The 15898-nt window shown below is 46.2% G+C and overlaps 1 protein-coding gene and 1 long non-coding RNA gene across 3 annotated transcripts; one reads left to right on the top strand and one right to left on the bottom strand.

Annotated features, from left to right (window-relative positions):
* The first annotated feature begins 5162 nt into the window (after nt 1-5162).
* Nucleotides 5163-12838, top strand: LOC131736358 (NAD(P)(+)--arginine ADP-ribosyltransferase 2-like). Of its 2 annotated transcripts, none has more exons than XM_059021879.1 (5): nt 5163-5257; nt 6488-6637; nt 8656-9316; nt 10870-10989; nt 11305-12838. In XM_059021879.1, exons 2-5 carry the CDS (start codon nt 6575-6577, stop codon nt 11376-11378), a joined length of 918 nt encoding a protein of 305 aa, XP_058877862.1. In that variant the 5' UTR covers nt 5163-5257; nt 6488-6574; the 3' UTR covers nt 11379-12838. The 2 variants fall into 2 exon arrangements, with proteins under 2 accessions (XP_058877862.1, XP_058877861.1); XM_059021878.1 differs by having other exon boundaries at nt 11302-12838.
* A 1103-nt stretch (nt 12839-13941) lies between these two features.
* Nucleotides 13942-15892, bottom strand: LOC131736351 (uncharacterized). The gene is made up of 2 exons (XR_009328090.1): nt 15763-15892; nt 13942-14753 (listed from the first exon to the last, which is right to left on the bottom strand). It is a non-coding gene; the product is annotated as an uncharacterized LOC131736351 (long non-coding RNA).
* Between the last annotated feature and the right edge of the window lie 6 nt (nt 15893-15898).

The raw sequence follows: 15898 nt of genomic DNA, 5'->3' as shown, positions 1-15898 counted from the left end.
GTGTGTGTGTGTCTCAGTGTGTGTGTGTGTGTGTAAGTGTCTGTGTGTGTGTGTCAGTGTGTGTGTGTGTAAGTGTAAGTGTCAGTGTGTGTGTGTGTGTGTCACTGTGTGTCTGTGTGTGTGTGAGTGTCTCAGTGTGTGTGTCAGTGTGTGTGTCTCAATATCAGTGTGTCAGTGTGTGTGTGTGTCTGTGTGTCGGTGTGTGTGTGTCTCAGTGTGTTTGTGTGTGTGAGTGTGTCTCAGTGTGTGTGTGTGTGTGTCACTGTGTATCTGTGTGTGTGTGAGAGTGTGTGAGTGTGTGTGTGTGTCAGTGTGTGTCTGTGTGTGTGTGTGTCTCAATGTCAGTGTGTGTGTCTGGTTGTGTGTGTCACTGTGTGTGTCTGTGTGTGTGTGTGTGTGTGTCTCAGTGTGTGTGTGTGTGTCTCAGTGTGTGTGTGTGTGTCAGGTTGTGTGTGCGTGTGTATGTGTGTCAGTGTGTGTGTGTGTCAGTGTGTGTGTGTGTGTGTGTCTGGTTGTGTGTGTGTGTCTCAGTGTCAGTGAGTGTGTGTGTGTGTGTCAGTGTGTGTGTGTGTGTCTCAGTGTCAGTGTGTGTGTGTGTCTGTGTGTGTGTGTGTCTGTGTATGTGTGTGTCTGTGTGTGTGTGTGTGTGTGTCTGTGTGTGTGTGTGTGTGTCTGTGTGTGTGTCTGTGTGTGTGTGTCTGTGTGTGTGTGTGTCTGTGTGTCTGTGTGTGTGTGTGTCTGTGTGTGTGTGTGTCTGTGTGTGTGTGTGTGTCTGTGTGTGTGTGTGTGTGTGTGTGTGTGCTTCAGTGTGTGTGTGTCTGTGTGTGTGTGTGTGTGTGTGTGTGTGTATCTGCACACACAGTAGGAAGCAGATGCTTGCAGGTTTCTACATGCAGACTTACACTGTAGAAGGAAGGAAATCACACAATTAAAATAACCACCGGCAGTTTCGAAGTCTCTTTATGGCACTCAGAACATCATAAAAAAAACTAACGAAGGCTCGTCCCTTCTCCTCACACCTGTTATAACTGAGGTTACCCAGATTAACATGGAAGGGGGCTCGGGGTCAAAGTGTGCGGCCATATATTCTTCAGAAGCTGTTCTGTTTGGAGCCAGAAAATAAATAAAATGCACAGCTACTGAAACCGGAACTGGTGTTGTGTTTTTTTTTCAAAATGATCGCTGCATCGGTACAGGGTACAATTCTACGATGCATTTCTGCAACATTCGCCTACAGGAAATGATGTGAGCTTCCACCCTGTGCAGTGCTGCTGTTTTGCAGAGCTGTGAGGATGCAGAAATACTGAAGTATTTGTACTTAAACCCAACGCTTGTCATTTGGAGTGAAAGACTGAGTGGCTTCATTCCACTGTCAGGTAAGTGCATTTCAAGTTCCTTATAACGATTCTGCAGGATTACAATGCTTCCCTATGCTTTACCAGACCTCTCTGTGCTTTACAATGCTTCCCTATGCTTTACCAGACCTCTCTGTGCTTTACAATGCTTCCCTATGCTTTACCAGACCTCTCTGTGCTTTACAATGCTTCCCTATGCTTTACCAGACCTCTCTGTGCTTTACAGTGCTTCCCTATGCTTTACCAGACCTCTCTGTGCTTTACAGTGCTTCCCTATGCTTTACCAGACCTCTCTGTGCTTTACAATGCTTCCCTGTGCTTTACCAGACCTCTCTGTGCTTTACAGTGCTTCCCTATGCTTTACCAGACCTCTCTGTGCTTTACAATGCTTCCCTATGCTTTACCAGACCTCTCTGTGCTTTACAGTGCTTCCCTATGCTTTACCAGACCTCTCTGTGCTTTACAATGCTTCCCTATGCTTTACCAGACCTCTCTGTGCTTTACAATGCTTCCCTGTGCTTTACCAGACCTCTCTGTGCTTTACAGTGCTTCCCTATGCTTTACCAGACCTCTCTGTGCTTTACAATGCTTCCCTATGCTTTACCAGACCTCTCTGTGCTTTACAGTGCTTCCCTATGCTTTACCAGACCTCTCTGTGCTTTACAATGCTTCCCTATGCTTTACCAGACCTCTCTGTGCTTTACAATGCTTCCCTATGCTTTACCAGACCTCTCTGTGCTTTACAATGCTTCCCTATGCTTTACCAGACCTCTCTGTGCTTTACAATGCTTCCCTGTGCTTTACCAGACCTCTCTGTGCTTTACAGTGCTTCCCTATGCTTTACCAGACCTCTCTGTGCTTTACAATGCTTCCCTATGCTTTACCAGACCTCTCTGTGCTTTACAGTGCTTCCCTATGCTTTACCAGACCTCTCTGTGCTTTACAATGCTTCCCTATGCTTTACCAGACCTCTCTGTGCTTTACAATGCTTCCCTATGCTTTACCAGACCTCTCTGTGCTTTACAATGCTTCCCTATGCTTCACCAGATCTCTCTGTGCTTTACAATGCTTCCCTATGCTTTACCAGATCTCTCTGTGCTTTACAATGCTTCCCTATGCTTTACCAGACCTCTCTGTGCTTTACAATGCTTCCCTATGCTTTACCAGACCTCTCTGTGCTTTACAATGCTTCCCTATGCTTTACCACACCTCTCTGTGCTTTACAATGCTTCCCTATGCTTTACCAGACCTCTCTGTGCTTTACAATGCTTCCCTATGCTTTACCAGACCTCTCTGTGCTTTACAGTGCTTCCCTATGCTTTACCAGACCTCTCTGTGCTTTACAGTGCTTCCCTATGCTTTACCAGACCTCTCTGTGCTTTACAATGCTTCCCTGTGCTTTACCAGACCTCTCTGTGCTTTACAGTGCTTCCCTATGCTTTACCAGACCTCTCTGTGCTTTACAATGCTTCCCTATGCTTTACCAGACCTCTCTGTGCTTTACAGTGCTTCCCTATGCTTTACCAGACCTCTCTGTGCTTTACAATGCTTCCCTATGCTTTACCAGACCTCTCTGTGCTTTACAATGCTTCCCTGTGCTTTACCAGACCTCTCTGTGCTTTACAGTGCTTCCCTATGCTTTACCAGACCTCTCTGTGCTTTACAATGCTTCCCTATGCTTTACCAGACCTCTCTGTGCTTTACAGTGCTTCCCTATGCTTTACCAGACCTCTCTGTGCTTTACAATGCTTCCCTATGCTTTACCAGACCTCTCTGTGCTTTACAATGCTTCCCTGTGCTTTACCAGACCTCTCTGTGCTTTACAGTGCTTCCCTATGCTTTACCAGACCTCTCTGTGCTTTACAATGCTTCCCTATGCTTTACCAGACCTCTCTGTGCTTTACAGTGCTTCCCTATGCTTTACCAGACCTCTCTGTGCTTTACAATGCTTCCCTATGCTTTACCAGACCTCTCTGTGCTTTACAATGCTTCCCTATGCTTTACCAGACCTCTCTGTGCTTTACAATGCTTCCCTATGCTTCACCAGATCTCTCTGTGCTTTACAATGCTTCCCTATGCTTTACCAGATCTCTCTGTGCTTTACAATGCTTCCCTATGCTTTACCAGACCTCTCTGTGCTTTACAATGCTTCCCTATGCTTTACCAGACCTCTCTGTGCTTTACAATGCTTCCCTATGCTTTACCACACCTCTCTGTGCTTTACAATGCTTCCCTATGCTTTACCAGACCTCTCTGTGCTTTACAATGCTTCCCTATGCTTTACCAGACCTCTCTGTGCTTTACAGTGCTTCCCTATGCTTTACCAGACCTCTCTGTGCTTTACAGTGCTTCCCTATGCTTTACCAGACCTCTCTGTGCTTTACAATGCTTCCCTGTGCTTTACCAGACCTCTCTGTGCTTTACAGTGCTTCCCTATGCTTTACCAGACCTCTCTGTGCTTTACAATGCTTCCCTATGCTTTACCAGACCTCTCTGTGCTTTACAGTGCTTCCCTATGCTTTACCAGACCTCTCTGTGCTTTACAATGCTTCCCTATGCTTTACCAGACCTCTCTGTGCTTTACAATGCTTCCCTGTGCTTTACCAGACCTCTCTGTGCTTTACAGTGCTTCCCTATGCTTTACCAGACCTCTCTGTGCTTTACAATGCTTCCCTATGCTTTACCAGACCTCTCTGTGCTTTACAGTGCTTCCCTATGCTTTACCAGACCTCTCTGTGCTTTACAATGCTTCCCTATGCTTTACCAGACCTCTCTGTGCTTTACAATGCTTCCCTGTGCTTTACCAGACCTCTCTGTGCTTTACAGTGCTTCCCTATGCTTTACCAGACCTCTCTGTGCTTTACAATGCTTCCCTATGCTTTACCAGACCTCTCTGTGCTTTACAGTGCTTCCCTATGCTTTACCAGACCTCTCTGTGCTTTACAATGCTTCCCTATGCTTTACCAGACCTCTCTGTGCTTTACAATGCTTCCCTATGCTTTACCAGACCTCTCTGTGCTTTACAATGCTTCCCTATGCTTCACCAGATCTCTCTGTGCTTTACAATGCTTCCCTATGCTTTACCAGATCTCTCTGTGCTTTACAATGCTTCCCTATGCTTTACCAGACCTCTCTGTGCTTTACAATGCTTCCCTATGCTTTACCAGACCTCTCTGTGCTTTACAATGCTTCCCTATGCTTTACCACACCTCTCTGTGCTTTACAATGCTTCCCTATGCTTTACCAGACCTCTCCGTGATTTACAATGCTTCCCTATGCTTTACCACACCTCTCTGTGCTTTACAATGCTTCCCTATGCTTTACCATACCTCTCTGTGCTTTACAATGCTTCCCTATGCTTTACCAGACCTCTCTGTGCTTTACAATGCTTCCCTATGCTTTACCACACCTCTCTGTACTTTACAATGCTTCCCTATGCTTTACCAGACCTCTCTGTGCTTTACAATGCTTCCCTATGCTTTACCAGACCTCTCTGTGCTTTACAATGCTTCCCTATGCTTTACCACACCTCTCTGTGCTTTACAATGCTTCCCTGTGCTTTACCAGACCTCTCTGTGCTTTACAATGCTTCCCTATGCTTTGCCAGACCTCTCTGTGCTTTACAATGCTTCCCTATGCTTTACCAGACCTCTCTGTGCTTTACAATGCTTCCCTGTGCTTTACCAGACCTCTCTGTGCTTTACAATGCTTCCCTATGCTTTACCAGACCTCTCTGTGCTTTACAATGCTTCCCTATACAAACGTCACATGCAATCGGTTCCTTTTTATTTCTTGATAATCTTTATAACACAGCGCTGCTATTGGCTCTCTCCTATTAACGATTAGTGTATAAAAAGAGGAGTCAAAAAGTGAAGATTCACTCCGGCTCTTCTGGACTTGAGGTAAGACGGATCAACCGCTTTTATTTGTTTTTCGTCTCAGCTGATCAATTTTGCGTCTCTGTTCATTCCGATTCATTCTCCTATTTCAGTCCAGCGCTGAAGAAAATTACTCTTCTAAAAATATCGACTTGTTTCTTTCTCTTTCTCCAGATTCGTTTTCGGGGGGGGGGGGGGGGGGAGCACCAAACCCAATATAAACACATTTTCAAAATAAATCCATTCACTGGTCCGTGTGTTTACCTCGAGTTTTCCGCTCTGCGTTAAGAATTCAATTGATACCCGTTAAGCCACCCGCGTCTCTCAATCCCAGCTGAGAAACGATGGCTTTAATAAATGATGAGGCGCTTATTAGCATGCGGCGACGTCTGCTTGTAAATCGAAAGTAAAAGGCTTGGACGATTTTAAAAGCCAATTTAGTTGTTTCACAGAAGAAAAATAAATTAAATAAATGCAATCCAGTTTTTTGTGTTTTTTTTATGGAGTGCTTTCGTTTTTGGACCGAATTTACTGCGCTTGATTGACAGTAGGTGCAGAAAATGCTTCAAGTGATCCTCAGCGTGTGGATCGGGAGGGGGGAGGGGAGAGGGGAGAGGGGAGAGGGGAGAGGGGAGGGGGGAGTGGGGGAGGAGAGGGGAGAGGGGAGGGGGGAGGGTGGAGAGGGGAGAGGGGAGGGGGGAGGGTGGAGAGGGGAGGGGAGAGGAGGAAGGGAGGGGGGAGGGAGGAGGAGGGGGGAGGATGGGGAGGAAGGGGGGAAGGGGGAGGGAGGAGGATGGCAGGGGGGAGGGGGGGAAGGGAGGATTGATTTTGACATTCAATTTGAAGCAGTTTTTTTTAAAAAATTTAATATTTGCACAGCATCTTTTCTGTGGTTTGCTTTCTATTATCTCTTAAAATACGTTTCACGTGTCCAAGTTTTACATCTAAATAAAACAGGGTCAGTAGTAGCCGCTAGAGGGCGCTAAACAGCGCTGTTGAAATAATAGTAAAAATTGCTTTAATAGTAACACAGTTAGGGTTAGGGGTTGAGATTAGGGTTAGGGGTAGGGGGTAGATTTGGGGGTTAGGAGGCTAGCAGGTACCTATTGGCCCATTCCTATGGGATGGTTTTTGTACAATACCAATATCTCTGTTTGTACGTTTCCATTATACCCAGCAAATGCAACTCCCGAGACTTGCTGGAGTTTTTTATCAATATTTGATTACAGTTAATATACTTTCCTTTGTTGATAGATTCTGCACACGTTTCGTTCTCATCCCTGATTCCCACAAACAGGTCTGTGAAGTTCCTATCCGGCTGGTGAAGAAGGAACAGCGGAGATGAATCCCGCAGCGCTCTCGATTCTTCTTCTGTCTGCCGCGGCATTGCTGGAGCTTCCACAGGTTGTGCTTCTGTAGATTTCGTTGTTCTGAGCTTACCTGTTTGTCTTTCGTAACTAAGGCTGGATTTGTTTTTTCACAGATTTCACAATTTCCGTTAAAATGGACCCGTTTCCCATTGTGTAACATGTAGTTCCTCCTTGAAGCTTCTGAAACTATAATGTAAATAGACAGATTTTTTGAAGCTCTTAAAATGTAACACAGCCAACGTTTGCCTGATTGAGGCGCTGCCTGTCACGCTGCGTTCAGGAACCTGGCAGCCGGTTTAGTTTGCTTCCTTCCTGGTAAATGATTGAACACACGACTGCGCAGAGCTGCACGGTTTCTTTAAAATGTCTTCAATGAAAAAGACACCGACTGAGTCAAGGATCAGAAATATATTTCGCATTGGTACACATAACTAGCCCCAGAATATTCACACATCCATCCGGCTTTGTAATAATCTAGAGATGTTATGGAAGAATGTGGGCTGTGTGTGTGGCAGGATGGCTTGCAGTGGTGAGGTGTGGTGACGTCTCCTCTGTACACTCCACCCCCACAGCACTGACAGCTGCAGGTTCTTATGCTCTGGCCGAGGGGTTAACTAGCTGTTAATTATCTTATTACCCCTCGGCCACAGTCTGCACGCGTTTGGTAAGGATGCGTGACTGTCATCTAGTTAAATAATCAGTAGCTGATCAGCCATGCATCCTCACGAGGTTTTAAATATACAATGTTGCTGCATTTTGGTTTCTTATTAAGTTAAAGAGGAATGTGACGGGGGACTGCCCCGTCTTTATGAACGTGGTTGGGACTGGCAGGGAGGGGGTTAAAATTCCTCCCTGCCAGGAAAACATGTGAGAATGTGGCTGGAGCCCTAATTGAATAATCAGCAATTATTGATTCATTGGGCTCCAGCCACAGGGGATAAAAGCCAGGGGAGAGGTCCTGGCTAGGAGGAGAGTTCCGGAAGGAGAGGAAGTAACTGTTTGTCTGTGTGTGCTGTTTTGTAAGTTTTTGAAAACCAGTGAAGGCAACGCCCAGCCTGTAAACTTTATTTGTAAGTTTTGTTTTGTGTTTATTTAGTGTTTGAAACCTTTTTGTTTGGCCCTTGTGCCTGTTTATTTGATTATTTTTTGTTTATTAAAAAGCTTTATTTTGAACTCTATACTGCCTCTGAGTCTCACCCTCTGCTAATCCTGTCACAAGGAAGTAGTGGGGTTTCGAAAAATATACCATCACACGCCCCCCCAAGTGTTCCTACAACTGTTTAAATAACGCGGCTGTCTTTTCTCTTTTCATCGTTCACATCCTGACAGCTTTTTGCACTTAGAAAGTCTGTTTCAGAGCTCTTTTTTGAAATGTCTGCTCCAGTGCTCTGACAGCATCAGGATTATTATCGCCTGCGTTGTCAAACAGGAAACGCAGCGATAACGATCCAGGATGTTAAGATTTCTGCGGCGATATTAGAGGACAGATCTGAATCCCCCAGAGCACTAGAGCAGACATTTCGAAAAAGAGCTCTGAAACAGACTTTCTAAGTGCAAAAAGCTGTCAGGATGTGAACGATGAAAAGAGAAAAGACAGCCGCGTTATTTAAACAGATGCAGCGGCGCGAGGGGGACGCGCCACGCTGGGTTTATCTGAACCCCTTACTCTTCAAGCTAATATTACACATTGTTACAAAGCATCACACTTGTCCCATTTTTTGGGGGGTTTGCAACACATACGGGCAGCAGTGTGGAGTAGTGGTTAGGGCTCTGGATTCTTGACCAGAGGGTTGTGGGTTCAATCCCAGGTGGGGGACACTGCTGCTGTACCCTTGAGCAAGGTACTTTACCTAGATTGCTCCAGTAAAAACCCAACTGTATAAATGGGGAATTGTATGTAAAAATAATGTGATATCTCGTAACAATTGTAAGTCGCCCTGGATAAGGGCGTCTGCTAAGAAATAAATAATAATAATAATAATATCAGTCACGTATGTGCCCGTGCAGATCATTAACAGACTGGTTTATGATCCTTTGTTTGTTTTTTTTCAGATACAGTGTGACTCCGCTATACTAATGGACCTCGCTGAAGAGTCTCTCGATGATCAGTACATCGGCTGTAGAAATGAGATGTTAAAAACAGTTCAGGAAACGCATCTTCCGTCCGAATTAAACAGAAACACGGAATTTCAAACCGTATGGAAAAGGGCTGAAAACGAAATTGGACATATAACCCATTCGAAACTGAGTTCCGAGCAAGCCACAGCCATCTATGTGTACACCATAAACGCTGTTTACAAAAAGTTCAACCGCGCAGTGAGAACAGGAGGAATGAATTATACTGAATTCCCGTTCAAGGCGTGGCATTTTCATTTGACAGACGCCCTGAAGACACTGAAATCCATGAAGCCGAAATGCTATGAAGTGTTCAGAGGAGTGAAAAACGCCACGCAGGTTATAGGGAACATTGTACGATTCGGACAGTTCACTTCAACCTCTGTAAACAAAACCGTAGCGGAGCGTTTTGGAACAGGAACGCTGTTCACAATACGAACCTGCCTCGGAGTGTCCATTAAAAAATATTCAGCGTACTCGAATGAAAAGGAGGTCCTCATCCCACCTTTTGAGAAATTTAAAGTGATGGAAGTCAATGGGAAAGAAATCCGACTGGAACATATTGAAGACCACACAAGTTATTTCAACTGTCTGGGAGGTGAGACTGTGTGTTTATAATCCAGCACACTCTGACTGTCTCCTGTGTTATTTGGTCGCTCATAGTCATGCAAACACAGTAGATACTGCAGGAGCATTGGGGGAGCAATCCCATCTGTATTGAGGAGGGGTCACCTTTATAAGCACCCCCTGTGTATTACTAAAACACAGTTTCGTGTGAATGTGACCGGTCTGATTCAGTGGGAAACTGTATTCAGCTGACTGGTGTCTAACGCCAACGTTAGACCACTAGTGCCCCCTAGTGTAATAAAGTGTAAAAGCACAGAGAGGTGTGGTAAAGCATAGGGAAGCATTGTAAAGCACAGAGAGGTCTGGTAAAGCATAGGGAAGCATTGTAAAGCACAGAGAGGTCTGGTAAAGCATAGGGAAGCATTGTAAAGCACAGAGAGGTGTGGTAAAGCATAGGGAAGCATTGTAAAGCACAGAGAGGTCTGGTAAAGCATAGGGAAGCATTGTAAAGCACAGAGAGGTGTGGTAAAGCATAGGGAAGCATTGTAAAGCACAGAGAGGTCTGGTAAAGCACAGGGAAGCATTGTAAAGCACAGAGAGGTCTGGTAAACCATAGGGAAGCATTGTAAAGCACAGAGAGGTCTGGTAAAGCATAGGGAAGCATTGTAAAGCACAGAGAGGTCTGGTAAAGCATAGGGAAGCATTGTAAAGCACAGAGAGGTCTGGTAAAGCATAGGGAAGCATTGTAAAGCACAGAGAGGTGTGGTAAAGCATAGGGAAGCATTGTAAAGCACAGAGAGGTCTGGTAAAGCATAGGGAAGCATTGTAAAGCACAGAGAGGTCTGGTAAAGCATAGGGAAGCATTGTAAAGCACAGAGAGGTCTGCTAAAGCATAGGGAAGCATTGTAAAGCACAGAGAGGTCTGGTAAAGCATAGGGAAGCATTGTAAAGCACAGAGAGGTCTGGTAAAGCATAGGGAAGCATTGTAAAGCACAGGGAGGTCTGGTAAAGCATAGGGAAGCATTGTAAAGCACAGAGAGGTCTGGTAAAGCATAGGGAAGCATTGTAAAGCACAGAGAGGTCTGGTAAAGCATAGCGAAGCATTGTAAAGCACAGAGAGGTCTGGTAAAGCACAGGGAAGCATTGTAAAGCACAGAGAGGTCTGGTAAAGCATAGGGAAGCATTGTAAAGCACAGAGAGGTGTGGTAACAGCTACGTCATGGCTTCTCGAAATGAAAGAATTCTTAATTTATTAATCTATGTCTGAATTGTATTACAGTACCCGGGTTTGAACATGGAGGGGACAGGAGGGGACAGTGTGAGGCTAAGCAATTCACCAGTGTTAACATCAAATGAACATCCAAACAGGGCGAAACTAGTTAGTTGTCAGAATTAGCATTAAACCATGCAGAACTAGTTATTAGTTATTGAATTAGCATTTAGACATGACTCCAGATCTCCCTATACCCAATTGATTATTATTATTATTATTATTATTATTATTATTATTATTATTATTATTATTATTATTATTATTATTATTATTATTACATTAAGTGGTTGTTTGTTTGTTGCGGTCCTCAGGGTATGCTGATAAACCCCAGATGAGTCCCGCTGTGATCGCTGGGATAGTGATCGCTGTGGTCCTGGCAGTCCTATCGATCACAGTGTATCTGAAGAGAACGCGCTGTGCTTCAATGGAAGGTGAGAGGGGGGGAGAGGGGGGGAGAGGGGGGGAGAGGGAGAGGGGAGAGGAGGGGGAGGGAGAGAGAGAGAGATTGATCGATCGATCTTTGAACCCAATCGAGTCTACTACAGGACCTCTATAAAAGAGGAGTCTTCCACGATCGGATTAGTGCCAAGACTGCCCTCTATCGGATCAGTGTCGGTGCAGCGTGGTACTAAATAGAATGCTGGGGGGGGGGGGGGGGGGGGGGTAAATTATTATTTTGCTCACAAAAAAAAACTTTTTTTTTTTTTTTTTTTAATTAACTAAACGTTACCCCTTCATTACAGCAGGACCGGATGCAGCGTCACCAGCCCCTTCCGAAACCGTCGCACTGAACGAGAGGACCGCGGCTCGGACAGCCTGAGACACCAGCACGAATAAAACCGACAGCGAGGCGACCCCGTGAAAACAACACGCCCGCAGACCGGCACTGTCCCGGAGAGGAGAGGCGCGCCTTCACCCGGGACTGTATAAAGAACGACAGGACAGTCAATCCCGTGGTGCAGCGCGGTGCTCCCTTACAGGCGACATTTCTGGAGCCCACTCAGCACTGAATACATTGCGGGGATGCTGTGCTGCAGCGCCAGGATATATCAGTATTTTTTTAATAACAGGTACAACATGTCGTTAATGTAAAGTGACTGGCTGTTATTTATGTGAATTAGTGTTTGATTATGTCAAGCGTTTTGCCAGGGCTGTCTGTGTGTCTGTCTCTCTGCATGTGTCTCAGTGTGTGTCTGAGTATGTGTGTGTGAGTGTGTGTGTCTCTGTGTGTGTGTGTCTGTCTTTGTGTGTGTGTGTGTGCCTCTGTGTGTGTGTCTGTCTCTGTGTGTGCCTCAGTGTGTGTGTATCTGTCTGTGTGTGTGTGTGTGTCTGTCTGTGTGTGTGTGTGTGTGTCTGTCTGTGTGTGTGTGTCTGTCTCTGTGTGTGTGTGTCTGTCTCTGTGTGTGTGTATCTGTCTCTGTCTGTGTGTGTGTGCCTCTGTGTGTGTGTCTGTCTCTGTGTGTGTGTGTCTGTCTCTGTCTGTGTGTGTGTGCCTCTGTGTGTGTGTGCGTGTGCGTGTGCCTCTGTGTGTGTGTCTGTCTCTGTGTGTGTGTGCCTCTGTGTGTGTGTGTGCCTCAGTGTGTGTGTGTATCTGTCTCTGTGTGTGTGTGCCTCTGTGTGTGTGTGTCTGCCTCTGTGTGTGTGTGTGCCTCAGTGTGTGTGTATCTGTCTCTGTCTGTGTGTGTGTGTGTGTGCCTCTGTGTGTGTGTCTGTCTCTGTGTGTGTGTGTCTGTCTCTGTGTGTGTGTGTCTGTCTCTGTGCGTGCGTGCGTGCGTGTGTGTGTGTGTGTGTGTGCGTGTGCCTTCTGTTTCACAGCCTCACACAGAGTGTATAACTGCAGGTTCAAAGACCTTCCTCATGTTGGCCGATGCTAACACACACACACACACACTGAGACACACACACACACACTGAGACACACACACACACACTGACACACACACACACACACTGAGACACACACACTCTGACACACACACACACACACACACACACACACACACACGGTTTTGCTGTTGTGCATTTTTAGAAACACATTTTGGTTCATTTTTTTTTTTTTTTTTAATTACTAAATCATATTTTCAGTTGTGCATGAATAAAAAAAATACGATTTCTATACGATTGTTTTGTCCTGACATTAAACGTTTCTCAGATTAGTCCTTTAAAGTCATGCTGACATCATGAGAAAGTTTCCAAACGAGAGGAGGCCCCATTCAGCCCATCTTGCTCGTTTGGTTGTTAGTAGTTTATTGATCCCAGAATCTCATCAAGCAGCTTCTTGAAGGATCCCAGGGTGTCGGCTTCAACAACAACACCTTGGTCTCCAATTAGATCTGGATGTGGGAGCGGGTGAAGGTTCAAAAACTCATCAGACAAGCGTGTCAATTCAACAGCAATCTTAATTTAACTCAGATTAATAACAACGATACATGAATACCAACTCGCACTGAAAACACAATACCCACTAAAAATACAGACAGCTTTAAAATGTCTTTATCCAAGGAATATGTAGTACCAGGCACATAGTCTCACCAACACCAATTATAGTTACATATATTATTATTATTAGTTTATTTAGCAGACGCCTTTATCCAAGGCGACTTACAGAGACTAGGGTGTGTGAACTATGCATCAGCTGCAGAGTCACTTACAATTACGTCTCACCCGAAAGACGGAGCACAAGGAGGTGAAGTGACTTGCTTAGGGTCACACAATGAGTCAGTGGCTGAGGTGGGATTTGAACCGGGGACCTCCTGGTTACAAGCCCTTTTCTTTAACCACTGAGCAAGTCACTGAACCTCCTTGTGCTCCGTCCTTCAGGATGAGACGTCAAACAAGCGAGCTCCTATTGGAAGTGACTCTGCAGCAGCCACTGACTCCCTGTGTGTGTGTGTGACCCTGAGCAAGTCACTGAACCTCCTTGTGCTCCGTCCTTCAGGATGAGACGACAAACAAACAAGCTCCTATTGGAAGTGACTCTGCAGCACGCACTGGGATGTGTTGTTTATTTAGCTAACTGTGGGGCTGTTATCAAATGCTTATTTATATTAAACTCCAATACAAAATATAAATGCCAGTAGACATATTTAAAAAAAAAAAAATTTAAACCGTTGTAGTTCCTAAGATTTCCGCAAGGGGGCAGTGTGTCGCCAGAAACACGACAGTACGGTAATTGTGGAATGATGACGTCAGCTTATTTTATTTTTTTATTTTTTTAAATTAACATTATTTAGCTCAAGTTATTTAGGGGGGGGGAGGGGGGGGTCTGTCTGTCCGTGCATCCGTCTGTCTGTATTACAAAATCCAACTGGGGAGACTGTTCCTAATAAAGTGGCCAGGCAAGGTTTTTTCTAAGTGATCTCTCCACAAAGACACAGAATTCATTTTGAATGATGCTTTAAAAGCAGTTTATTTCAGTAAAGCAAAGCCGTGGAAACAGCGCGTACAGTGTGAAAAAATAATACAATATGTTATAGACTATTACTTTAAAAAACACAGTGATCCTGTTAATAAAGCTAATAAGAGGTGAGAGAATGGATTTTAAAGATGGTCAGCGCTCCTTTAAAGGGAGGGGCCGGTGATCCTGTTAATAAAGCTAATAAGAGGTGAGAGAATGGATTTTAAAGATGGTCAGCGCTCCTTTAAAGGGAGGGGCCGGTGATCATGTTAATAAAGCTAATAAGAGGTGAGAGAATGGATTTTAAAGATGGTCAGCGCTCCTTTAAAGGGAGGGGCCGGTGATCATGTTAATAAAGCTAATAAGAGGTGAGAGAATGGATTTTAAAGATGGTCAGCGCTCCTTTAAAGGGAGGGGCCGGTGATCATGTTAATAAAGCTAATAAGAGGTGAGAGAATGGATTTTAAAGATGGTCAGCGCTCCTTTAAAGGGAGGGGCCGGTGATCATGTTAATAAAGCTAATAAGAGGTGAGAGAATGGATTTTAAAGATGGTCAGCGCTCCTTTAAAGGGAGGGGCCGGTGATCATGTTAATAAAGCTAATAAGAGGTGAGAGAATGGATTTTAAAGATGGTCAGCGCTCCTTCACAGGGAGGGTATCCATTCCAGACGTGGAAGCGGGGCTGCGTTGCCATGGTGACTCGGGGTTGGTCTGGCGCTCACATCGCGGCTCTGTCTTTGAACCCGCAGATGTAAGCTTTATTGCCGCTGCATTTGTCATCGTTCCACTTGCCGGTGTCTGAGGAGATGAAAACAGAAACAACATTTTAGGTCTAAACTCTTTTCAGTATCATCCCTCTCTCCTCTCTTCCCCTCTCTTTCCTTTCCCATCTCCCCTCTCTCCCCTCTCCTCCTCTCTCTCCTCTCTCTCCTCCTCCTGTCTCCTCTCCCCTCTCCCTTCTCTTCTCTCCTCCCCTCTCCTCTCTCCCCTCTCCTCCTCTCTCCCCTCTCTCCCCCTCCCCCTCTCTCTCTCTCTCCCCTCTGCTCTCTCCTCTCCCCTCTCTCCCCTCTCCCCCTCTCTCTCTCTCTCTCCTCTCCCCTCTCCTCTCCTCTCTTCTCTCTCCTCTCCTCTCCTCTCTCTCCTCCCCTCTCTCTCCCCTCACCCCTCTCCCCCTCTCTCTCCCCTCTCTCTCCTCTCTGCTCTCTCCTCCCCTCTCCCCTCTCCTCTCCTCTCTCCCCTCCTCCCCTCTCTCCTCTCCCTCTCTCCTGACTCTCCTCTCCTCTCCCCTCACCCCTCCCCTCTCTCTCCCCTCACCCCTCTCCCCCTCTCTCTCTCTCCCCTCTCTCTCCTCCCCTCTCCTCTCTCCTCCCCTCTCCCCTCTCCTCTCTCCTCCCCTCTCCTCTCCCCTCCTCTCTGCTCTCTCCTCCCCTCTCCCCTCTCCTCTCCCCTCCCCTCTCCTGTCCTCTTCCCGCTCTCCTCTCTCCCCTCACCCCTCTCCCCTCTCTCTCTCCCCTCTCTCTCCTCTCTCCTCCCCTCTCCTCTCTCCTCCCCTCTCCCCTCTCTCCTCTCCCCTCTCCCTTCTCTCCTCTCCTCTCCTCTCCTCTCCCCTCTCCTCTCTCCTCTCCTCCCCTCTCCCCTCTCCTCTCCTCTCTCCTTCCCTCTCCCCTCTCTCCTCTCCCCTCTCCCTTCTCTCTCCTCTCCTCTCCTCTCCTCTCTCTCTCCTCTCCCCTCTCCCTTCTCTCCTCTCCTCTCCTCTCCTCCCCTCTCCTCTCCCCTCTCCTCTCCTCTCCTCTCTCCTCTCTCTTACTGCTCCAGTTCATCTCCACACAGTCCTCTGCGTTCGCCGTGTTGTCTGGCTGTCCCGGGACCCAGTAAGCGTAGTTCCAATTGGAGCCGTCGGTCCAAACGAATTTTTCGGTCTGAAAACAAAACAAAACCGAAGG

This window comes from Acipenser ruthenus, unplaced genomic scaffold (assembly GCF_902713425.1).
Source record: "Acipenser ruthenus unplaced genomic scaffold, fAciRut3.2 maternal haplotype, whole genome shotgun sequence".
Lineage (NCBI taxonomy): Eukaryota > Metazoa > Chordata > Actinopteri > Acipenseriformes > Acipenseridae > Acipenser > Acipenser ruthenus.
The sequence above is the reverse complement of the archived record's forward strand: the minus strand, read 5'-3'. Positions and strand labels throughout refer to the sequence as shown.

Coding starts and splice junctions, on each gene's coding strand:
- LOC131736358 (XM_059021878.1), top strand. CDS start 6,575: ATGAATCCCGCAGCGCTCTCGATTCTTCTTCTGTCTGCCGCGGCATTG. Junction 6,638..8,655: donor CATTGCTGGAGCTTCCACAG/GTTGTGCTTCTG, acceptor GTTTTTTTTCAG/ATACAGTGTGACTCCGCTAT. Junction 10,990..11,301: donor GCGCTGTGCTTCAATGGAAG/GTGAGAGGGGGG, acceptor CCTTCATTACAG/CAGGACCGGATGCAGCGTCA.